Source organism: Pomacea canaliculata, linkage group LG2, assembly GCF_003073045.1.
Source record: "Pomacea canaliculata isolate SZHN2017 linkage group LG2, ASM307304v1, whole genome shotgun sequence".
NCBI classification, from domain to species: Eukaryota; Metazoa; Mollusca; class Gastropoda; order Architaenioglossa; family Ampullariidae; genus Pomacea; species Pomacea canaliculata.
In genome coordinates this window covers 23,774,165-23,792,772 of record NC_037591.1, presented here as the reverse complement: position 1 = coordinate 23,792,772, position 18,608 = coordinate 23,774,165, and the positions used below count along the sequence as shown (strand labels likewise).

The 18,608-nt window shown below is 42.0% G+C and overlaps 2 protein-coding genes and 1 long non-coding RNA gene across 3 annotated transcripts; 1 reads left to right on the top strand and 2 right to left on the bottom strand.

Moving 5' to 3' along the window:
• Nucleotides 1-188: 188 nt before the first annotated feature.
• Nucleotides 189-4,605, bottom strand: LOC112556870. The gene is made up of 4 exons (XR_003097843.1): nt 4,457-4,605; nt 3,304-3,401; nt 2,880-2,956; nt 189-1,767 (listed from the first exon to the last, which is right to left on the bottom strand). It is a non-coding gene; the product is annotated as an uncharacterized LOC112556870 (long non-coding RNA).
• Nucleotides 4,606-6,399: 1,794 nt separating this feature from the next.
• LOC112558281 lies at nt 6,400-9,722 on the bottom strand. Its single transcript, XM_025228645.1, has 2 exons — nt 9,071-9,722; nt 6,400-8,714 (listed from the first exon to the last, which is right to left on the bottom strand). The coding sequence occupies exon 2, from the start codon at nt 8,705-8,707 to the stop codon at nt 7,133-7,135; it is 1,575 nt and encodes a 524-aa protein (XP_025084430.1). The 5' UTR covers nt 8,708-8,714; nt 9,071-9,722; the 3' UTR covers nt 6,400-7,132.
• A 1,060-nt stretch (nt 9,723-10,782) lies between these two features.
• LOC112558118 lies at nt 10,783-18,503 on the top strand. Its single transcript, XM_025228329.1, is given in 17 exon segments — nt 10,783-11,080; nt 11,268-11,433; nt 11,713-11,916; nt 12,004-12,135; nt 12,378-12,500; nt 12,793-12,933; nt 12,936-12,952; nt 13,246-13,368; nt 13,848-13,944; nt 14,141-14,301; nt 14,668-14,769; nt 15,221-15,301; nt 15,781-15,898; nt 16,415-16,530; nt 16,907-17,089; nt 17,398-17,563; nt 18,094-18,503. Coding segments are annotated over 16 exon segments (1,998 nt in total). The 5' UTR covers nt 10,783-11,080; nt 11,268-11,330; the 3' UTR covers nt 18,225-18,503.
• Nucleotides 18,504-18,608: the final 105 nt, after the last annotated feature.

Below are 18,608 nucleotides of genomic sequence, written 5' to 3'. Positions count from 1 at the left end.
ATAACTGTTGATACATGATAAGATTTGAATGCTGCACCAACAGTCTCTTCTACTATATCAACATTTATTAATGCAATTACACTGTACCATGCATATGCATGGTGCACATTTAGTCATTGCTGATGTCGCCATTCCAACAACTGTTCTCACAATGCCAGATAGTTATATAAAAATTAAACAGACAAGTCTCATGACTGAAGAGAGCATTTATTTTGTTGAAAGATCCACAGTTTGTAACATACACAATATTCACCTAAAGGGTATACCATCCATATGTGCAGGGTGCATAAAACAGAAAAATTGATCTTTCTGTGACGAAAATGATGCTTTAAAAATTGTTGAAGTGTTGGGGGTGTTGAGCAAGGATTTCTTCCAACTTTGTTATGGACCATGCTATTCCTGAAAAAAATGTGCAATATATCTTGCGAAGTCTGCGAGTTTATAAAGTGATGTAACTTAAGTGTGCTTTATTTTTCCCCCTAATAGTACAATTTATCACCTTTCATTTTGCTGTACCACCCTTCTCTGACATTGCCAAATCTACTTCTCTGTATAATTCATTGCCTTCATGGTCTCTATCTCTCTCTGCTTGCACTGAGAAGACAATTGCAATTCATAACATAAATAAATGGAATGGCTATACCATGTAAGATTGCTGTTCAAGACAGGCTTGTTAGCTGCAGTCTAGTTGTTCTCCCCTCCCACCTTTTCTTCCCTGAGGGACCAGCGTAATAGTCAAATAGTCAGCTGGCCCCAGTCAAGTGATGGCTTAACAAGCAATAACTGGAACTCTCTTCAGAACTGTCCAACAGATTTTTAAATGATGTTCTGAGAAATGTTGTGAACTTGAGTTCAATATAACTGGAATTATTTTTAATGATGTATCATGGGTAGAGACATCTGTACTTGAACGGTCAAATATGTATGATTTCTTTGGTCCATAACACGTTTGATTTAATAGTAGAGAACATTTTCAGCACAAAATTCCAGTTACAAAACACACTATACATATAAAAGTTACTTTAAAAAAAAAGTGTTTCAGTGTGCACAAATTTAATCCTGCAGACCTTGAAACCTCGTTCCAGGAGAACAAGTACATTCTGGTGGGTTGTATGACAGGCACCCTACTCCTTAACATAACATCAGAAGTAAGCCATGGTTTGCAGCTGACCTCGTCAAAACAGCAGGTGCAAGTCGTACAAACAAGCAAGAACAGACTTGCAAACTGGATGAAACATCTGCCTATCCAATAATAGCATGCCAGCATGGTTTGTTTTCAAGTCCCTGAGACAGCCTCATGTACAGCTCCAATTTCTGAATTTAGTCACAGAGTCTACATCAAAAGTATTACTGTTCTTACTGTATTGACCAATTGTATATGACCAGAAAAATTTCCTTCCTGAGCTCTGAGTGACAGCCACCCTACTAGTGTTAACATTATTTTTTTTTTTTGACATCTTAAATCATACTGTGACAAACACTGCTAATGTATGGATTTACCACATATTTCTAACATAAAAGAACAAATTCAAGGCAAGCAGTGAGATCCTGATCAAGACACAACACTATGCCATTTAGCATCCTATTCAAGCATCATGCCACAAAAGTATGCATGTATATTAGAGGAAAGGCATTATGTTAAGGTTTCAAAGGGCAGGTTTCTGGGAGCAGCTTCTCCATTTATTGGAGGGAGCAGCCTGGGCTCTGAGAATTTGTGATCACCTCTGGCTCCTCCCCTTTATGGGCTTGCTCCACACTCCTTAAAATCTGCAGCAACAGACATTCAGAGATTTCAGATATCTGCACAGACATCCATCCATAAGTGAAAATCCACATTTACTCACACCTTTGTAATGCAAAAATATATGTATGCAAAAATATTTGTTTTATAACACTTCCCTGCCAGTGTGAATCAAGTTAACAGGATGACGAACAGCTGAACATCTAGAAAGTAATGTGAGTTGATTTGCATTGCTTCCATTCCAGTGGCATGAAATTATGGTTTTTCAAAGAGTCATTCTGCAGGCAACCACATGAGTAGCACAAAAAGCAGATTTTTAATTAAATCCATTTTCTGACCAGATCTGTGGTATGGATAGAATATTTGCAGCCTGCATTACACTTTTCCAATTGAATTGTGCAAGCTGAGAGCAGCTTCTGGATACATACTTTTCCTCTCATACAGCATTCTATGGATAACATTTGCATTTTATGGTCTGTGTGTATATAGATATGTCTGTAAGTGTGTGTTTTTGTAAAATGTCACGAGTTTGCCCAGAGCCAAGATTTAGTACTACATGTATATAAGTTATTATTATTATCTGCCAAACACTTTACAGTAACAGTAAATGTTTATATAGTGCTCTTTCCCTAAAGGCCCAAAGCACTTTTCATACATGAACATGAAAACATAACACAATATAAAATAAACACATAGTGTGGAGGAAACTGGAAAACCTGATGAAAACCACAGACAATCAGTTCTGAAAACTGATGTCACATATAGAGATGGTGGTATGTTGGAGCTAAGATATGAACCCACCACACCTGATTCTTACTATGCCAAAAACTATCCATCAACTAAGGCAGAGGACCTATAAATTCTGACATTTCCAAAATTACTTCATCATTTTAGCACTCACCCATTTAAATTGTAACAAAAACATTTGACTACATGAGAATTATTTGTCACAGGCCTTCTCTTTGTTTTATATTTTCATTACTGATTGCCATGTAAAACACTGATCCTGGATTACTGTGTAACAGAGAATTTTATCGCCATTTCAAGACTGATGTGAGATGTAAACAAGAATGTTAATGAGATGTAAATTAAGAATGCTTATTTGAACACAAGGACATTTTACAAATCGGCTACTCACATCAGCCTCGTTGGGAAAGCCGCGTGTCTCCAGTTTGGAGAACACCAGCTTGCCATTGACCTTTATTTCAAAGGAGCCTGCACACAGAAAGGATGTACATATGTATCACAGAGGAAACTTGTTTATTCCGTCTATGGCTTAAGAGTGACCAAAATGTTTTCAGCTTCTTAGTAGCTTCTCCTTGTGGTACATTCTATCTAACTCTACTCCTTTTTTCATCCTACATTTTTATTGGTTTTAAAATAGAGTGTCAAACAATTACTCAAGAATTACTATATAAAAATGCAGATTGGTTTTGCAGTTTGATGGTCAGATGGGATAGTATATATGGCTGGGTTTTGTCTGAGTTAAGGCTGGGAACAGAAAAGAGCTTTATAAATGAAAAACACTGCAAAAGAATTAAAATATGATAGTAAGAACTTACTGGTGCGACCAACCCCTCCAGAAATCTCGGCATCCGGAATTTGCTTCAGGATGGCATCCTTCAGCGCCCGGTACCGAGGCTCATAGCCTCATTTGCCACTGCAGAACAAATTTGGGCCATGAAGAATATGAATCACCATTCATATCACACCATTTGCCATTCTTGCTTTGCATCTCCATAAAGATCACAATAAAAGTAACAATACTACTTGTTGACTTAAATCATACCTCTTTCTCTCTCATAATGACAAAAAGACAAGGCATACAGGAAAAAGTGAACATCTCAAAATCTCAAAACCAAGCAAAGGACATAGCAGTAGGATCAAGGGGAGGGAAGGGTGAAATCCTCCTAGTACGTACCCTAGTTATGAGAAACAGAGGAAGATTTAAAAAAAAAACACACAAACAAATGTTGAAACCAAGAATTTGACTAAGGGAAAGAAACAAGGAAATCGAAACGGTGAGATCCAAGTGGTGCCTACATTATGCTTTATGCAGGAGACAGGAAACACTGATAGATGCAGAAAGATGAGGCTTACTGAGAAGGTAGGGTTGCAACATATATTAAAAAGACTGGCAGGTGCAAGGTGTCATTACCTTACTGCGAACAAACAACTAACAACCAGTACAGCTCATTATATAGAGATGTAACATAATCTTCTGCTTATGAAGTACAATGAAAGCTGCCTTGATAACAAGAGAGTGTTAAGATCAACAAATAAATTAATGAGTTACAACAGGACAATACAAAAGCAGAAATAAGTGTTCTAGTAGCTTCAGCTGTGAAGTAAAGTCTGACAAGGCTGATCTTGTGAAGTTCAAGGAAGATTGACCTGATACCAAGACTTCTATTTTGTAAAGAGTTCATATGCCAGATGATAATAATTATAAAACAACAACTCTCTGCAGAGCTTTTAACTTACTTTCTTTCAACCACAATTTTACTACTATTACTGTTAATGTTACCTCAAATTATCATTCTCAGGTATGACCTTTGTCACTTAAATATGTCACAATTATTAATTCTTCTTTACTATTTAGATAAAATAATCAGGCAACCCTGTCTGATTAGGGTGGCAACCAGAACAGAAAAGACAACAAATCCAACAAAACTTTTATGAGCAAAGGAGACACAGATACACCGAGAGACTTACCAGTATTCCACTTCTACCCTCACAGGCGCCATTGTGAAAAGAAACTGTCGATCGTTATCACGAACTTTATCTCGCTCTCTACGTCCGTGGTCGTTACGGAGAGGACATGGGAGACGACTCTTCTCCCGTTCACACAGGAACCTTAACTCGCTACTTTACAGCTGACAGCGATGCTGTTATCATGATGATAATGATGTCGATTTGTAATGCGCAGGTATCCATTCCGAAGAATGCTCATTGCACAGAAAAAAATACAAGTTAAATACGTTAATACAAGTTCGTGCTGTTATGGGGCATTTCGAGTTGGAAAAAATTCACGAATACATCTCGAAATAGAGTTGGAAGAGAGGCTTCGCAAGAAGCACAGCGGTTACAGATCGGATGATATTCTACCTTCTTTATCTTTCACTTGAACCCTTCGATCATTGTGGCGAGCAGGTGGAGATCGACGGGAGATGACAGCGATGGCATGTGATGAAAGAGTCGTTCCCAAAATCTCCACCCAACATCTATATCCTGAAGGGTAGTCCACTTGGTCGGGTTTCAAATCGATCATCATTAACTGTAGATGCTGATTGCTGGTTACTGAACTGGCATCCTTGGTTCTCTGGAGCTGGATGTGTTGATCCTTTAGCCTCCGCTATCTCTATTTTTTTTTTTTTTTTAAGTTTCCGATATGCGCAGATATATATATGTCTTTTCTGTTCATGTATACTGCTTTTCTGAGACGGACGCAGCCCACTTACAGATTCCCTCTACGATCGAGCTGATTCGCCACGAACAATTAACCTCTTATTTTCCACAGAACTGGGCTTTGTTGGCTTAAAAGCCATTTCAAGAAGATTGGCATGAAACCCTGTGTCCCGTGCCCACGTGGAGAAGTAAACCAAACACACAAACTCTTCTTACAGTAATGCATGGTCCTCTTTACCAACAATTAATTAATAATTAAGAAAAAGAATAAATCTGGCCTGTCAACATCATTTCAGACCTCAAGTTATAGGGATCATGCAGCTGCCGACCTACGCTGGATGGGACAGCGGAGTCCGCGGCCTTAACAGGAGAGATTTAAAATACAACCTTTTGCCAAATAAAGAACAACGAAGAACTCACCTTCTGACACATCTCACCCCGTTTGTTACTTTCGTTCTCTCTAGTGCCTTGGTCTGTGTCGAGGTCTGGCACAGAGTAGGGTGGGCAAGAACGTTACTATGTTGATTACTCGATCGAGCTTTGGTTTCCATGGTGGGGTTTCTATCAAGAAGATCCAACTGGCGGTTAACAGTTTTTTTCTGTATCCCTCTGTTTATCTTGCCGTCCTTCGTGAAACTTCCACCCAAGTACTTAAACTCTGATGTCTGCTAAAGCGGTGTGTATGTCCTCTGTTTGATGCTGATACCTGGAGTGCCTGCATGGTGTTCTACTGACTTTCATGGCATTTTTCTATGCTAATTCGCAGGTCATAGTTTTCTCAAGCTGTCTGTACCATTTATTTAACATAAAGTTTATTCAGAATCTCTTATTTGAGGTTAGTATTACTTCCGTTGTGGTTGTTGTATTCCGATGTTGTTGCTTGCCTGTTGGTTCGCATTGCTATCTATATTTGAAAACAACCCATGGCAAGTTTATTAATCTCTCTCTCTCTCTCAGCCTTTCTCCGCTCAAGAATTAAACACTTTTTTAAATCCTCACTCTCGGAAACTGTTCTACACAGCCTGTTCAGTCGATCAATGGATTACGCTTCCACCTTACAGGGCTACTAATCAGACTACAATTCAACAAAAGTATGCTCATCTTTACAATCTAACAGGCAAAATGCTACTATCTTCTCTATCAAAGTAATAAAAGCTCAATATTCCCATACCAAGAATTGACCTATTCAAGACAAGCCTGAAACATTCTGGCAGGCTTCTTTCGAACAGCTTTCACTCAGACCTCAAAAGGACGAAATTCACTCAAGCTTTAAGTGTACGAGCTTAAAATACAACTCCTACAACACCTTTTTCAAACCCTTTGATTACCTACAGAGGCTTCCTATACCCAGCTTAATCATCTACTACTGACACCGACAAAAACAAACGTACATATTGCTAGCGCTCTAGATTTTTAAAAAACCCATAAAAATTGTCAATTCAGATATCCACAACCATGTTTGTATATATCATAATTTTTCTCTTTCTTTTTATTGCCTTGTTTTGAATTATTGTAATGTTTTTATTTCTACTTCTAAGTCCAAGGACTAGATGTAAAAAACGCATAACTTTTGCTTATTCTGCTACCCTCGTAAATAAAGATTTGTGATTTGTCCGCGCGCACGAATGAAGGAGAGAAAAAGAGAAACCCAGCTTCCATTGAATATAATCCCATTCCTATTATTTGCAATATGCTGCGCTTTTAGTTTTTAATCCACTTTCTGATATGTACGTGTGTTTTAAGTTTGCCCAACGTTAACCACCGTTTGTATTTAATAATTAAGTATAGCTAATTTTTGCACAAAATGTCTTGATAGAAAACTGTTGAAATCTCCATTCAAACATGTATAAGTGTTATAACAAATGATATTGACAAACAAACGCAAACATATTCAAGTTTTTCATAAATATTATTAGAAAAAATAGTAATAATATCTCACCCCATAACCAACTCTAAACAAATAGCCACCACCTTACAAGACTTTTATGACTCATAATCCAGTGTGTGTTCCTTTACAGAGCCATTCTGTAAAATAAAGAGGCCGCCATGGTGCTGCCGCAAGTAGGCGGCGTGCAAACTGAAGCCGCTGCGACTGATGACCAGTACGTGGCACACGCTCAAGATCAGCTGGTCCATCACGGCGCTCTCGAATCCCGCGCATGCGTTCATTTGCTCTCCCTGGCGGTCGATGTGCACGATCTTCCCGCCATGGTCGATCAGACGAGCGCCGAACCTCTCGCGGGCTGCAACTCTCACCTCCTGGTCGTCCGTCGCCACAAAGACGTAGGCGGATTGACCTACCCTGAAGAGGTTCTCTTGCAGGAAGTCCAGGGCAACACTGGCAACTGCCACGTCATTGCGCACGTTGTCGTTGGGAATTGTGGGATTTTGTCCGATACGCACGTGAGCGCACAGCAAAGTCACGTTGCCACCGAACGGCAGCTGGTCAAGGTCAGGAGATGATGGTGGGGAGTCGTTAGGCCAAAGAGGGCGGAGGTGGGTTAAGATGCGACTGAACAGGGAGGGGCTGGGGGCAGCCAACAGACGCCAGCCAGTCCGAAAGCGAGTTCTCTTGGATGAAGATGTGGCCCAAGGCGGAAGGAGTCGGCGGTACAGCGAGTGGCGGAGGAGGAAGGGTGCAAGGTCGCGATTGGTGCGAACCTGCAGCACGGTGTGAGGGAAAAGAGCGTTCAAGTCTTGCCCCGCCCGCAGCACGTGGCCCACGATCCCCTCCGCCATATCGTCCAGCAACGCATGTGAGTCCGTCGCAGAGGCTTCCGCCGTCCACCAGTCCTCCCCGACGGGCACGACGAAGTTCGTGATGTTGCAGGGACTGCGCATGTCGATCTTAAACTTCCGCCCCGTGACGATGGCCAGCAGGAACACAGACAGTAGCCCCCGCTGGCGGTCAGCCCACCCACCGCAACGATGCCGCGAGCCACAGTAGTACACCATGTAGCGGGCCTCGTGCCCTAAACTCTGCTGAACGGTTTCTGTCCTGTTCAGAGACCTTCGGAACCACAACTGCAGTTTCTCGGGGGAAGCGTTTTTGAGCTTTGAAACCGCTGGGTTGCGTTCGTCAGCGTCTGGCGAGCGACCGAGGATGGCGTTAGAAGCAACAGTCGAAGGTGAGAAACTGGACGATATATTTAAACCAGTGTTTGACGAAGGCGGTAGAAAGTTCGAATGGCGGACTGTGAAAAAGATGGAACTGTCTTTTACGAAGGGCGATGCTACTATGTTTATCTCATCTTTTAATCCATGAGCAGAATCGCGATCTCTGTTATACTTCGAGGGTGTGTCTGGTGTTTGTGTATCCATTCGCTCACCAGCTGTGCTTGTCACACTTGTTTTCCGCTCCTCTGTCTTCATCGTCTTTGTGTCAAAACTGTGATAGCTGTAGCGGTGAGGTTCGACGCTCCCCATCGAATGCACGACGCTGATCAGGTGATCGGAAGTTTCGAAACTGTCATGCGCAGAGAATCCGCGAAGCACGAAATAGACAACAAGGAGCACGATGACTGCCGCGAACATAATCTTCCATATCCGTCTGGACATGCTCGGTCTGGGAAAACAAATTCAGTGAAATTTAACATCGGAATAAATAAATTGCTGTAACTGTAGCTATACATCTTCTGAAGTGCACGGACATCATATTAACGACTTTCTAAACATTACAACATTCAAATCCCAGTTTTCATTTCAGAAAGGCTTCTCGCATGATTTTGCTTCCTTTTGACAACCAGGCTGTTCGGGACTAAAGAGAAAGTAAAATTTACACCCATGACAAGGCTCTTATCTCTCTCACCCACTCTCACACACTCGTAGAGACGAGAACCTCTCACACACCTAGCCTTGTCTAGAGTTGTCTCGCCCTTACATCTTCTGCTACACAGAATAATCCATGGTCAGCGTGCTTACCTGACATGAGTAACGGTTCCACCCGCAACGAAAACTGCGCCAAAATAGAAAAACCGTCGCAGCTGATGAAATTGTTGGAACACAGCGAAAATTTGAAGCTACATCGTCCTCATCAGCCCCACGCTACGTGACTGGAGTCAGCACGCTCGCAGACAAGCAGTGGTGGTTATCCCCCCTTGTTTGCTCTCCGCGAATGTGTTTCCGGGTCACGGGGGAGCAAGTCGCCGAAACCCAGTCTGTAGCCATGTCTACCGCTCCTGCCGGCCTGATGTGCCAGCTTCCAGACTCGCGCCTCGTTTCCGGGCTCAGGGTAGTGCTGCCTTGCCAGCGCGTGCTAGTAGCAGTTGTTTTTTTTTTTTTAAATCCTTTTGTCTTTTAACAAGCTTAGTCCATTCGCCTCATGGCGTCTCACTGCCATTCAAGAACCAGCTAGTTTATCAGGCTGTTGGCACAACCTGCAAAAGTGTTAGCATCCCCATCTTATTTTTTTTTCTCTCTCTCTTTTCCTACCTCCTCTCTTTCACTCGGCAGTAGGCTTGCTGTACTCATGTAAAATAGCCATTCAGCAAAGGCTATACTGCACTACGGCTGTGCGCTCCAGTCAGTAGAAGCGAGGCTGCAAGGATCGCAAGTCCACGATAGCGTGTGGGTGTAGATAACTATGTTGGCTTTATAAGGAGTATAGAAGGTTATCGATATCTAGTAGGCACTGGACAACCCTTACATTTTTTATTTGTGCGAAAGATGCCTTTATGACCGCTATATTTCTTTCGCTTCCTACTTTTCTTCAAGGCACCTATATATGTTTGCAGTGGTCCCAGTCTTGGGCACACTATGCTTGATGTAGTTCAAAATAATAGCCTTTGTCTTGTTACTATGGGTAACCTTGTTTCCAGCCAACAAATACATTAGAAAGATGTTATGAATCAGTTTTAAAAACTATAAATGCCACATAAAAAAAACCAAAAACACACATACACATCGAAAAGGAGACTTTTACATAGAGAGAGACTTCACTGTGTTTAGAATTCCCACGCAGAACTAGTTCACAGATCTTCAATGATAGGGAGCAGGGTTAAGGTGGGAAGCACCAAATGACATTTTATGTTCCAAGTGAGAACTGAGAACGGTTACAAAGGTGCTCCTATCATGGGCTACGATACAGCGAGAAAACAAAATAGTTACTGCAAAAGTTATTCTTCAGTCGGATGAGTTTAGCCAGATAAAAGGTGAACAAGGATGGTAGGACAGGCGCTTGCGTGCGTGTAAAGTGGGAGTAGATGTAAAGTACAATTTGTGTACTCTATCTAGAGCATCCGCTAGTGGCGGGTCTTTAGAGCACATATTATTTTCTCTATGAAAGAGCAACTGTAATTCTTTGTCCTCATCTGCATCTCTCTCTCTCTTTGTGTGTGTTTTTGAAATATGCTTTGTGGTATTCGATTTTTCGCGATATGAGCATAAACACCTATTTTCTAGAGGTCGCAATGCATGAAAGGAAAAAGGGAGAAAGGCTTTCAGAATGATAACTGATCCAATCTGCAGTTGTTTGCTTATTCTGTGTCAAGAACAGCTGATAAAATAGGGACACTGATAGATATCAGTTTTTACATCCATCAGGGAGGTCGAATAAAGATACCTGCACATTCAAATCACAGCCACAAGCTGCACAGAAGAAGGGCTAATCAGGTACTGTACTCATTTGAGAGATAAACTTTACTGATCGGGTGGCCCACTCTTCATTGGGACGCGTTCCCGACATGACGTCAGATGCAGGCCAGAATACCCGACTTAACACCAACGGTGTGACAGGCAGTACCCGAGCACGGAAACTCTCTGCCTGTCAACCTGCCTGGTGAGTTGTGACACTCGCACGTTGTCACAATAAAAAAAGAAAAAACCACTTATGGCAGGAAAAACGAGTATTTACACAGGATAAACGTGTTTTCTCCATTGTGTACGCGTGTTCGGTCAGCGCTCCATGTAATTCTCCCTGGACTTCACAACGAGGTATAAAGTTGATGCTGTAAAAGATTAAGATATTTTTAATTACAGTAGCTTTCATCGTGTGCAAGTTTAATGACACGTAAGGTTAATAACATTCATGGTTATGATGACCAGTGATATTTGCAATGGTACGTGGTAAGATGAGCAAAGATAATGAGGACTGTTAACTGTTTGTGTGATATTTTAAAAGGGTGTTGAGCAGAAGAGTTAACAGTTAACAGTCTCCAGTCTGGCAGATCTGCTTCAGTGAAGAATGGACCTACTGATGATGCTGGCGCTAACCTCCTTTGCCTGTCCACTCGTGTGGAGCAAGCTGGACACCTCTGTTTGTAACCAGACAAAGTCTAACAACACAGGTACACTTCCTTTTTTCGACTTCGATCCGTCATTATAAAATGTATGTCACACCAAGGCAAACTCATTCAATCACAATGAGTCATTGTACAAACTTGGAAATAAATTGTTTTAACTTGTAACATTATTCTAGCAGCTTGTTCGCCATCGTCATCAGCATTGTATCATCCTCGTCACTAACATCATCTTCATCATCAACAACAAATTAACAACAGCAATAGCAACAAAAAAGGATAAAAACACTTGTAAATGCTGGAATCACAACCTGACTGTGTCACCAGGCCCGCCGCTGCCCAGGCTGCCGGACCAGCTGACGGTGCAGGTGGAGGTGAACGACGTCAAGCAGAACGTCACTATTGACGTGCGCGAGTGGCATGACGGGACGGGTAACCGGGGTGCTGCGCTGCAGTGGGTGGTGGGAGTGCCTCTGAAGTTCATCTACAGCTACGCTACGAACGAGATGTTTACTATCACACAGGTGAATGGTGAGCACTGCTTCCTTTCACCGATTTCTATCTGTGTGTGTGTGTGTGATTGTACTTTTTCTCATGTTACGCACCGGTAACTTGCAGGTGGCACCGCCAGCAACTGCAGGGTGGGAGAACTGAATGCCACAAACCAGCCCTTCCTGTTCGGGGTGCAGGCAGGGGCGAGCGGGAAAAGTCCTCACATCTACAGCACTGCGCGGGCATTGATGTTTGGGGGTAAGGCTCAGGTCAGATATAAGGTCAACACGTCTTCGAGGGTTGAAGGTTCTTTTTCTATTTGAGGGAAGGTGTAAAGGATCTCATTATCTTTGACAGTTGTACAATCACATACAGTCTCTCTTTATCTCTCTGCAAGTGATGATATATATATATATGCGTGTGGGTGTATTGTGTGAATGCTGTGGGAACTGTGTTTGTGTGTATGTTTACGTGTTTGTCTGTGAACACGCTGCATGCAGGGGACCAGCAGGAGCAATATGTGGGCCGCAGCACAGCGCGTGGAATACCTACAGACGTGTGGCAGTCTTGTGTGTACTGGCCGGATCTGTCAGCCACCATGCTGGTAGAATGGCACTTTTCAGGTATAAAATATCTCCTTAAACTCTAATTCTTTTATGACACTTGCTAAACATTTAATTTTCAAAGTTACTAAACGTGGCACTGAGTACGATGTTTCAACTACCTCTTAAAATGTAAGATAAATATTATGTAACTTGAACATGTAATTTACTCACCTTTTTCCTTGGCCATTGTGAAAAATCGTATCAATGTGCTCGCCTTTGCACAAATAAGAATCGTTAGGCAGGGAAATATCCTGATTGTGGAATTCACGCTTGATATTGCTGAAGTATCTATTGTTATCTCTTGCTGCAGTGCCGTCTGGGTGGGACACTGCGCTAGGGAGGTCTCAGATACCTGTTAGGTGTCACATCAAAGGAAATAAAGTAAACCAAGGGCAGGTGATTGCATTTGAACACATGTACGAGATAACACAATTCAGGGACTACCTGGAAGGGGTATGAGTGTCTTTGAAGTAAGTCTTCTTCTTCCTCCTTCTCCTCCTCCTTCTCTCCTCCTCCTCCTCATCATCATCATCATTAATTAATCGCTATTTCTGACGTCGTTTCTTTTCATTTTTATGCACATTATTAAATAATGGAGTAAACTATGGTTACAGGTTATTTACAGTGTCATAAAGTACATGTACATTTCATTGAACAGCTAAATAGAAATGTGCCCACACGTCTGTGGTATCTTCATTACGTGTGTGTGTGTGTGTGTGTGTGTCTTTTCTATTTTCTTGCCCATGCATGCCTACACGTGCAGACGCCAGCAGGCACGGTGTGCGCAGGTCGGAAGCAGACTAAGCCGCTACCCGAGCTACCCACAATGTTCGCCTACAGTGCCGAGGAGCTGAACGTGGAGGAGTCGTTCATTCAGTATCTCAAGGTAAAGTGATGACCAATTCAAGTGCCGCTCATGCCATCACCCACTCCCCTTGCGAGCTAGGACACATTTAAAACGACCCCACTAATTAATTACTAGAACATCAGCTTCGGTGAATACCGGCTGATCACGTGTCGGTCTGTCGGTGAATCTGCCCACCCACCACCAGTGCATCCTTACCATTACTCTGACCATACGGGGCCTTATTAACTTTGACTTTTTTCAAAAATGTAACTATCATTCGCTTTAAATTACCTTTTCACAGCGATCACATACTAGGTGTCAAGCATATTATTGATATGTTTGATAAGATGGGTCCGGTTAAAACGGCCTTAAACGAGATTTAGTTTGAAACAGTACTTCGAGGTGTACTTCAAAGTGCCCATGATGGAGCTTTATTGTCTGTTATTTTAGTGTAGCAACTGAGTTACAGCTGTCGTTCGTTTAAGGATCCAATCCAAAACGATAAACGTTTTCTGCAGAAAGCCTACAACTTGAACCGGAAGTTTGCCATGTTGGAGTTCATGAATCCATTTCCAGCACCCGCCAAAGTGCGGCAAATCGACGACTTCAACAGCGGTACGGATGACAAGCTAATAGTTTCTTGAGTTAGCAGACGATACATGTGTATACCAAAACCATCCTGCATGTCCTGCGAGCTTAATTATGAAAAATCTTTACATTGATATAGCGCAATTTGCATTTCAGTTACAGCATCTGAGCATCTCACCTAAGTGTACTCTGCACTTACTCAACAGTGTGTGTGTGTGTCTAGGTGTAAGCTACTTTATAGATATGGTGCGCGGCAACTGCTCCGTGTCTATCATCAATCCTGATGCTTTTGATGCTGTCCGAACCACATCTGGCCTTGTACGCATGAGGAGTCCTGAAGAATTTTTTTTCGGCGGAGAAACAGACTACAGTTACGAGGGCATTGTAGGTGACATCCTTTAGAAATAAGCTCTTAAGTATTACAGATTTTTTTTTCTTGGGCAATGGAAGGTGCATGGGATGCAACACTCATTGTCATCAAATTCCTTCTTTCTCTCACTCACACGCATACTCACAAAAGGAGAGATACGTACATGCACTCTCAAGAATACACACATACATTGCTTTGCACATATGTACGTATACACCTCTCCGCATCCCCATAATCACCGTTCTCTGCCCTCAGAATCTGTGCCCCTTAAATTCTTCGTCACCCCTCCCCCCTTTCCGTGTTTCTGTTTTGACAGGTGAGACTAATAACTCGGCATTCGTTGTAACAAAGCCTTTTGTGTGCTTCCTTTGCTTTCGCAGCGCAACATCCGGGGACTGAACTCAGAGGTGTGGGTGGGCACGAGATGGGGATGGCCTCCCAACAATCCTACGAACGCTACATGGGAGTACTACTTCGCCATGGTAACGATAACGGTTGATCTTTTCTAGAATTCAGGCGAAGGTGCAGAGTTCTGTCTTTGCTATAGATGCGACATACGATATTGCTCTTATGTATGGTTCTACAGCTGGCGGTGACATGCCAACTAATAATTTACTCTAGGCACTGCTGTAAAATTTGGCAAAACTCTGCTATTTTCATCGGGCTTGGAATGATGACAATGATGACGAGACTGGGGAACTTCATGGTAAATCAAATCAGAATGTCATTAATAACCTAGTAGGCATAATTTTTATTTTTAACATCCCTAGAACATTAATATAGCTTAACTTTTTTTCTGGAAATCATCATTTATTGATAGTTTTCTGAGGCATGATGTTAAACTTTTAGAACATATCTTTGAGTTGAATAGTATGATACAAGAGGTGAATTTCTTTATTGAATATTGTTGACCTTTGTCATCTGACCTTACAGCCCGAGTGGACTGAGGTTGCAGGCATAACCTCCGCACATCACATGCCCATCAGCATCCACGTCACCTTGGGCCGTTTCCAGGTAAGTGTGAGTGAAAACTAATTACACACCCCAATGCTCTCAGTGTGAAATAGAACTGCAATATTTTACCAATCGGTGTAGGCTGGTGTACAGTTTCCCCGCTATATCCAGTCCGAGATTGTTTTTATTAAATCTTATATAGCAATAATAATCTTTCAACAAAAATGTTTAGGCAATAAGGCTAATAGTTTAAACATGCTATAGAGCTTTGCGACTGGGAGAAATGGAATACTCTGGGTGTTTTTTTTTTTTAATAAAAAAATGGTTATAGTCAACATTCTCACCTCTAACATTAACCATACACATCGTGCTACACATATGTGTTATGTAGGAAGAAGGACAAGTCTTAATTATTTATCTCGTGAACGCAGAAGTGCAGGCTGTCGTCACAGTAGAAACAGGACTACATTAGGATATGTCCCCCCTAGTATAAATATTTAATTATGTGTGTATACGTGAGGATATATGTGTGTGTGCAGGCACATCAAGTATACAACCTGTACAATTTTCGTGACGACGACCCCGACATCTGGACCTACGACATCACATCTTGCTTCGACGTGCGCAGCCTTCGACAGATACAGATGACCTTTACAGGTAAGTGTAAGATGATGTCTGCGAGCGGAAATGCGATACCACATGTCTGTATGACAGTATAGCTATTGCTAGTGATACAGTTTGTGCCAAACGATATGCTTACACTGTTAAAATACTTAAAGGGAAGAAGGACACCTTGTCTACAACTTCCACTATGTGAAGACTAAGGAAAAGACAAACGCATTTTGTGCATTTGTAGCCTGGATTACTGCTTTTCACGTGAATAATGCAAACTGGGAGTAAATTCTTGCTACATAGCTTTCATTCCATATGGCATTCTATGGACAATAATTTCGCATGTTATGCTAAGTGGGTGTGTGTGTGTTGTAAAGCGCCATGAGCTTGTCCATAGGGTCTGGACATGGCACTATATAAGTTCATTTTATTATTTTTATTGTAGTTAAAAGACAGGAAAGAATGTGAAAGCTTGTCAAAGTCTTTTCACAAGACCTGGCGCCAGTCGCTTATGATTAAATGCTCTTTATATTACCTGAAGCATGACGTGTCTGTCTCTAGTAAGGTCACCACAGCTGCAGGCAGTGCTTGACAACCAGCTCGCCTTCAGGCGCTCCTTGATGGTGTCGGTGACATCACAGATTCCTTTGTCCCCTATACGTGTGAACAGAATCACTGTGAGTGGTGTCTGGGGAATGTTCCTGCGCGCACGCACACACACACCCCCCACATACACGCGCGCGCACACGTACGGAAGTGATTAAAGAAAGCAAAACACAATAGATGAAGGACTCGTGTGTGAAGCACACTCTCCTTTTAGGTTATATCACCAGAGATTATTTTCTCATTGTTGTATATTATAGATTCATTATTGTATATTATATATTGTATATTATATATTCAGAAGAAATAGATATCAAGAATGTTAGCGTCGCCTCAAATACCTGGTATACATACAAATTATTTAGACGTGGCTTTAAGTGTGAACATCAGTTATACATTTCTCTGCAGTTCTTAAAAGCGTTGACTAGTTAGTTTTGATGTGTAATGTAGCTGGAGTTCAGGACAACAGCGGTGGATGTTAGCTTAGTGCTAACGGACAGGGTTCAACTCCCGTATCCAGTGGTGGACAGACCCCTACAGGAAGTGGATTTAAACACAGCAGTACAACGCCTTCAGGCTGCCATCAGCGGCAACACTTTTGTGGTACCTCTCAACCTTACCACTGGCGTCATGGTAAGTCAGCGAGCTCGACTTTGCTCTTTTTTTGTTGTTTGTTTGTTTGTTTGTTTGTTTGTTGTTTGTTTGTTTGTTTCTTTCTTTCTTTCTTTCTTTCTTTCCATTTTTTGGCGTGTGTGTGGGGGTTCTTTCTTTTTTTTTTTGTTTTCATTTTTCCTTTCATTTATTTTTTTTTCATTTCTTTTTTTAAAGTGTATCATAAGGTCATCGTCTGTGAGGAAATAGCACAGAGTAGCATAGCAGGGTCTAGTCTAGTATGACATGTTGAGGACAGACTAAGGTCAAATTGAACTGTGTCATGACAGATACTGAAGGCTGGGCCATATTCTAGCCCCACTCCCCCTGCACCTTCTACATCCCATACGCCTTCTACACCTCCTGTGCCTTCTACACTCGCCCGTTCTCCACCTACGCCTGGAGGGGCTCAGCGCGATGCGGTCTGTCCCTCGAAGACTTCAGGTTTTACAGCAGGTTGGTAGGGTCTGGAAGTTTACAGCAGGTGGGTACAGAATCAAGGGCATATAAATCAGGCAGATGTAGAAATCTTCAAAGCTTACAGTAAACAAGCATAGGTTACATCAGGATTACATCAGGTGAGTATAGAAGTCGCCATGGTTTACACCAGATGGACTCACAGCATATGGATGTAAAAGTCATGACCAGGCTGAACATGTTAATGTCCTCAGAAGTAAACGTAAGATGAGATACATTGCCTAGTAAGCATCAACATACAAAGAAGACTACAATTTAAAAAGTTCTTAAAGTAAACAAAGTAGACGCTGAGAAGCTAACTGTAACTGTTAAACCTAAAAGTTGTTCCTCAATTTCCTAAGGCAGTCCAGTGTGTGATGCTCAGAAACAGCATCCTTGTGCCAGTCGCTACACCTTGTACAATTGCAAGTTACTTCTCTAATTTAAACCACATTAATTACCTGTTTGGCGCTCAATGTTATGTGTAAAAAAGTTGGTTAATAGGAAATTATTTTCGTTCCTGTCCCTAGCCGACGTGGTTGGTGCTACCATGGGAACGGCAGTGGCCTGCTTCTGCCTGGTGTTGCTAGGGCTGTCGCTATGGACGCGCTGGAAAAGACTGGGGTTTCCTTATGGACGACATGAAATGGAGATGTCTTGACACGTCTGAGGACTGAGTACTCTGTGCTTTTTACTTCAACATGGATTTAGGAATACAGCTCTCTCTCCTTGAGGAGGAGGGAATTAGAAAGAACGAAGGAACGCGATCGTGCGTGAGTGGTGTTGAAGGATTTGTACCCACAAGGTAGACAACACTGTATCGAATGCAAGTGTGGGCATGAGTGAATGAGTGTATTTGTTTGTGTGGGTGAGGGGGAAGGGATGCGTGTGTGGGAATGCATTTGTTGTTGCAAAGAATATCAGCCTTGAAGATTAAAAAGAGACAAAATAAAACTTAAAAATCTTCGCGTCTTACTTTATGTGAAGTGACTCTCTTGTACCAGCAGTAATGATTGAGTATCCTGAAAAATAATCACAAGAGCAG

Excerpts from the sequence above, each read along its gene's own strand:
- LOC112558281 (XM_025228645.1), bottom strand. The coding sequence starts at position 8,707 with ATGTCCAGACGGATATGGAAGATTATGTTCGCGGCAGTCATCGTGCTC.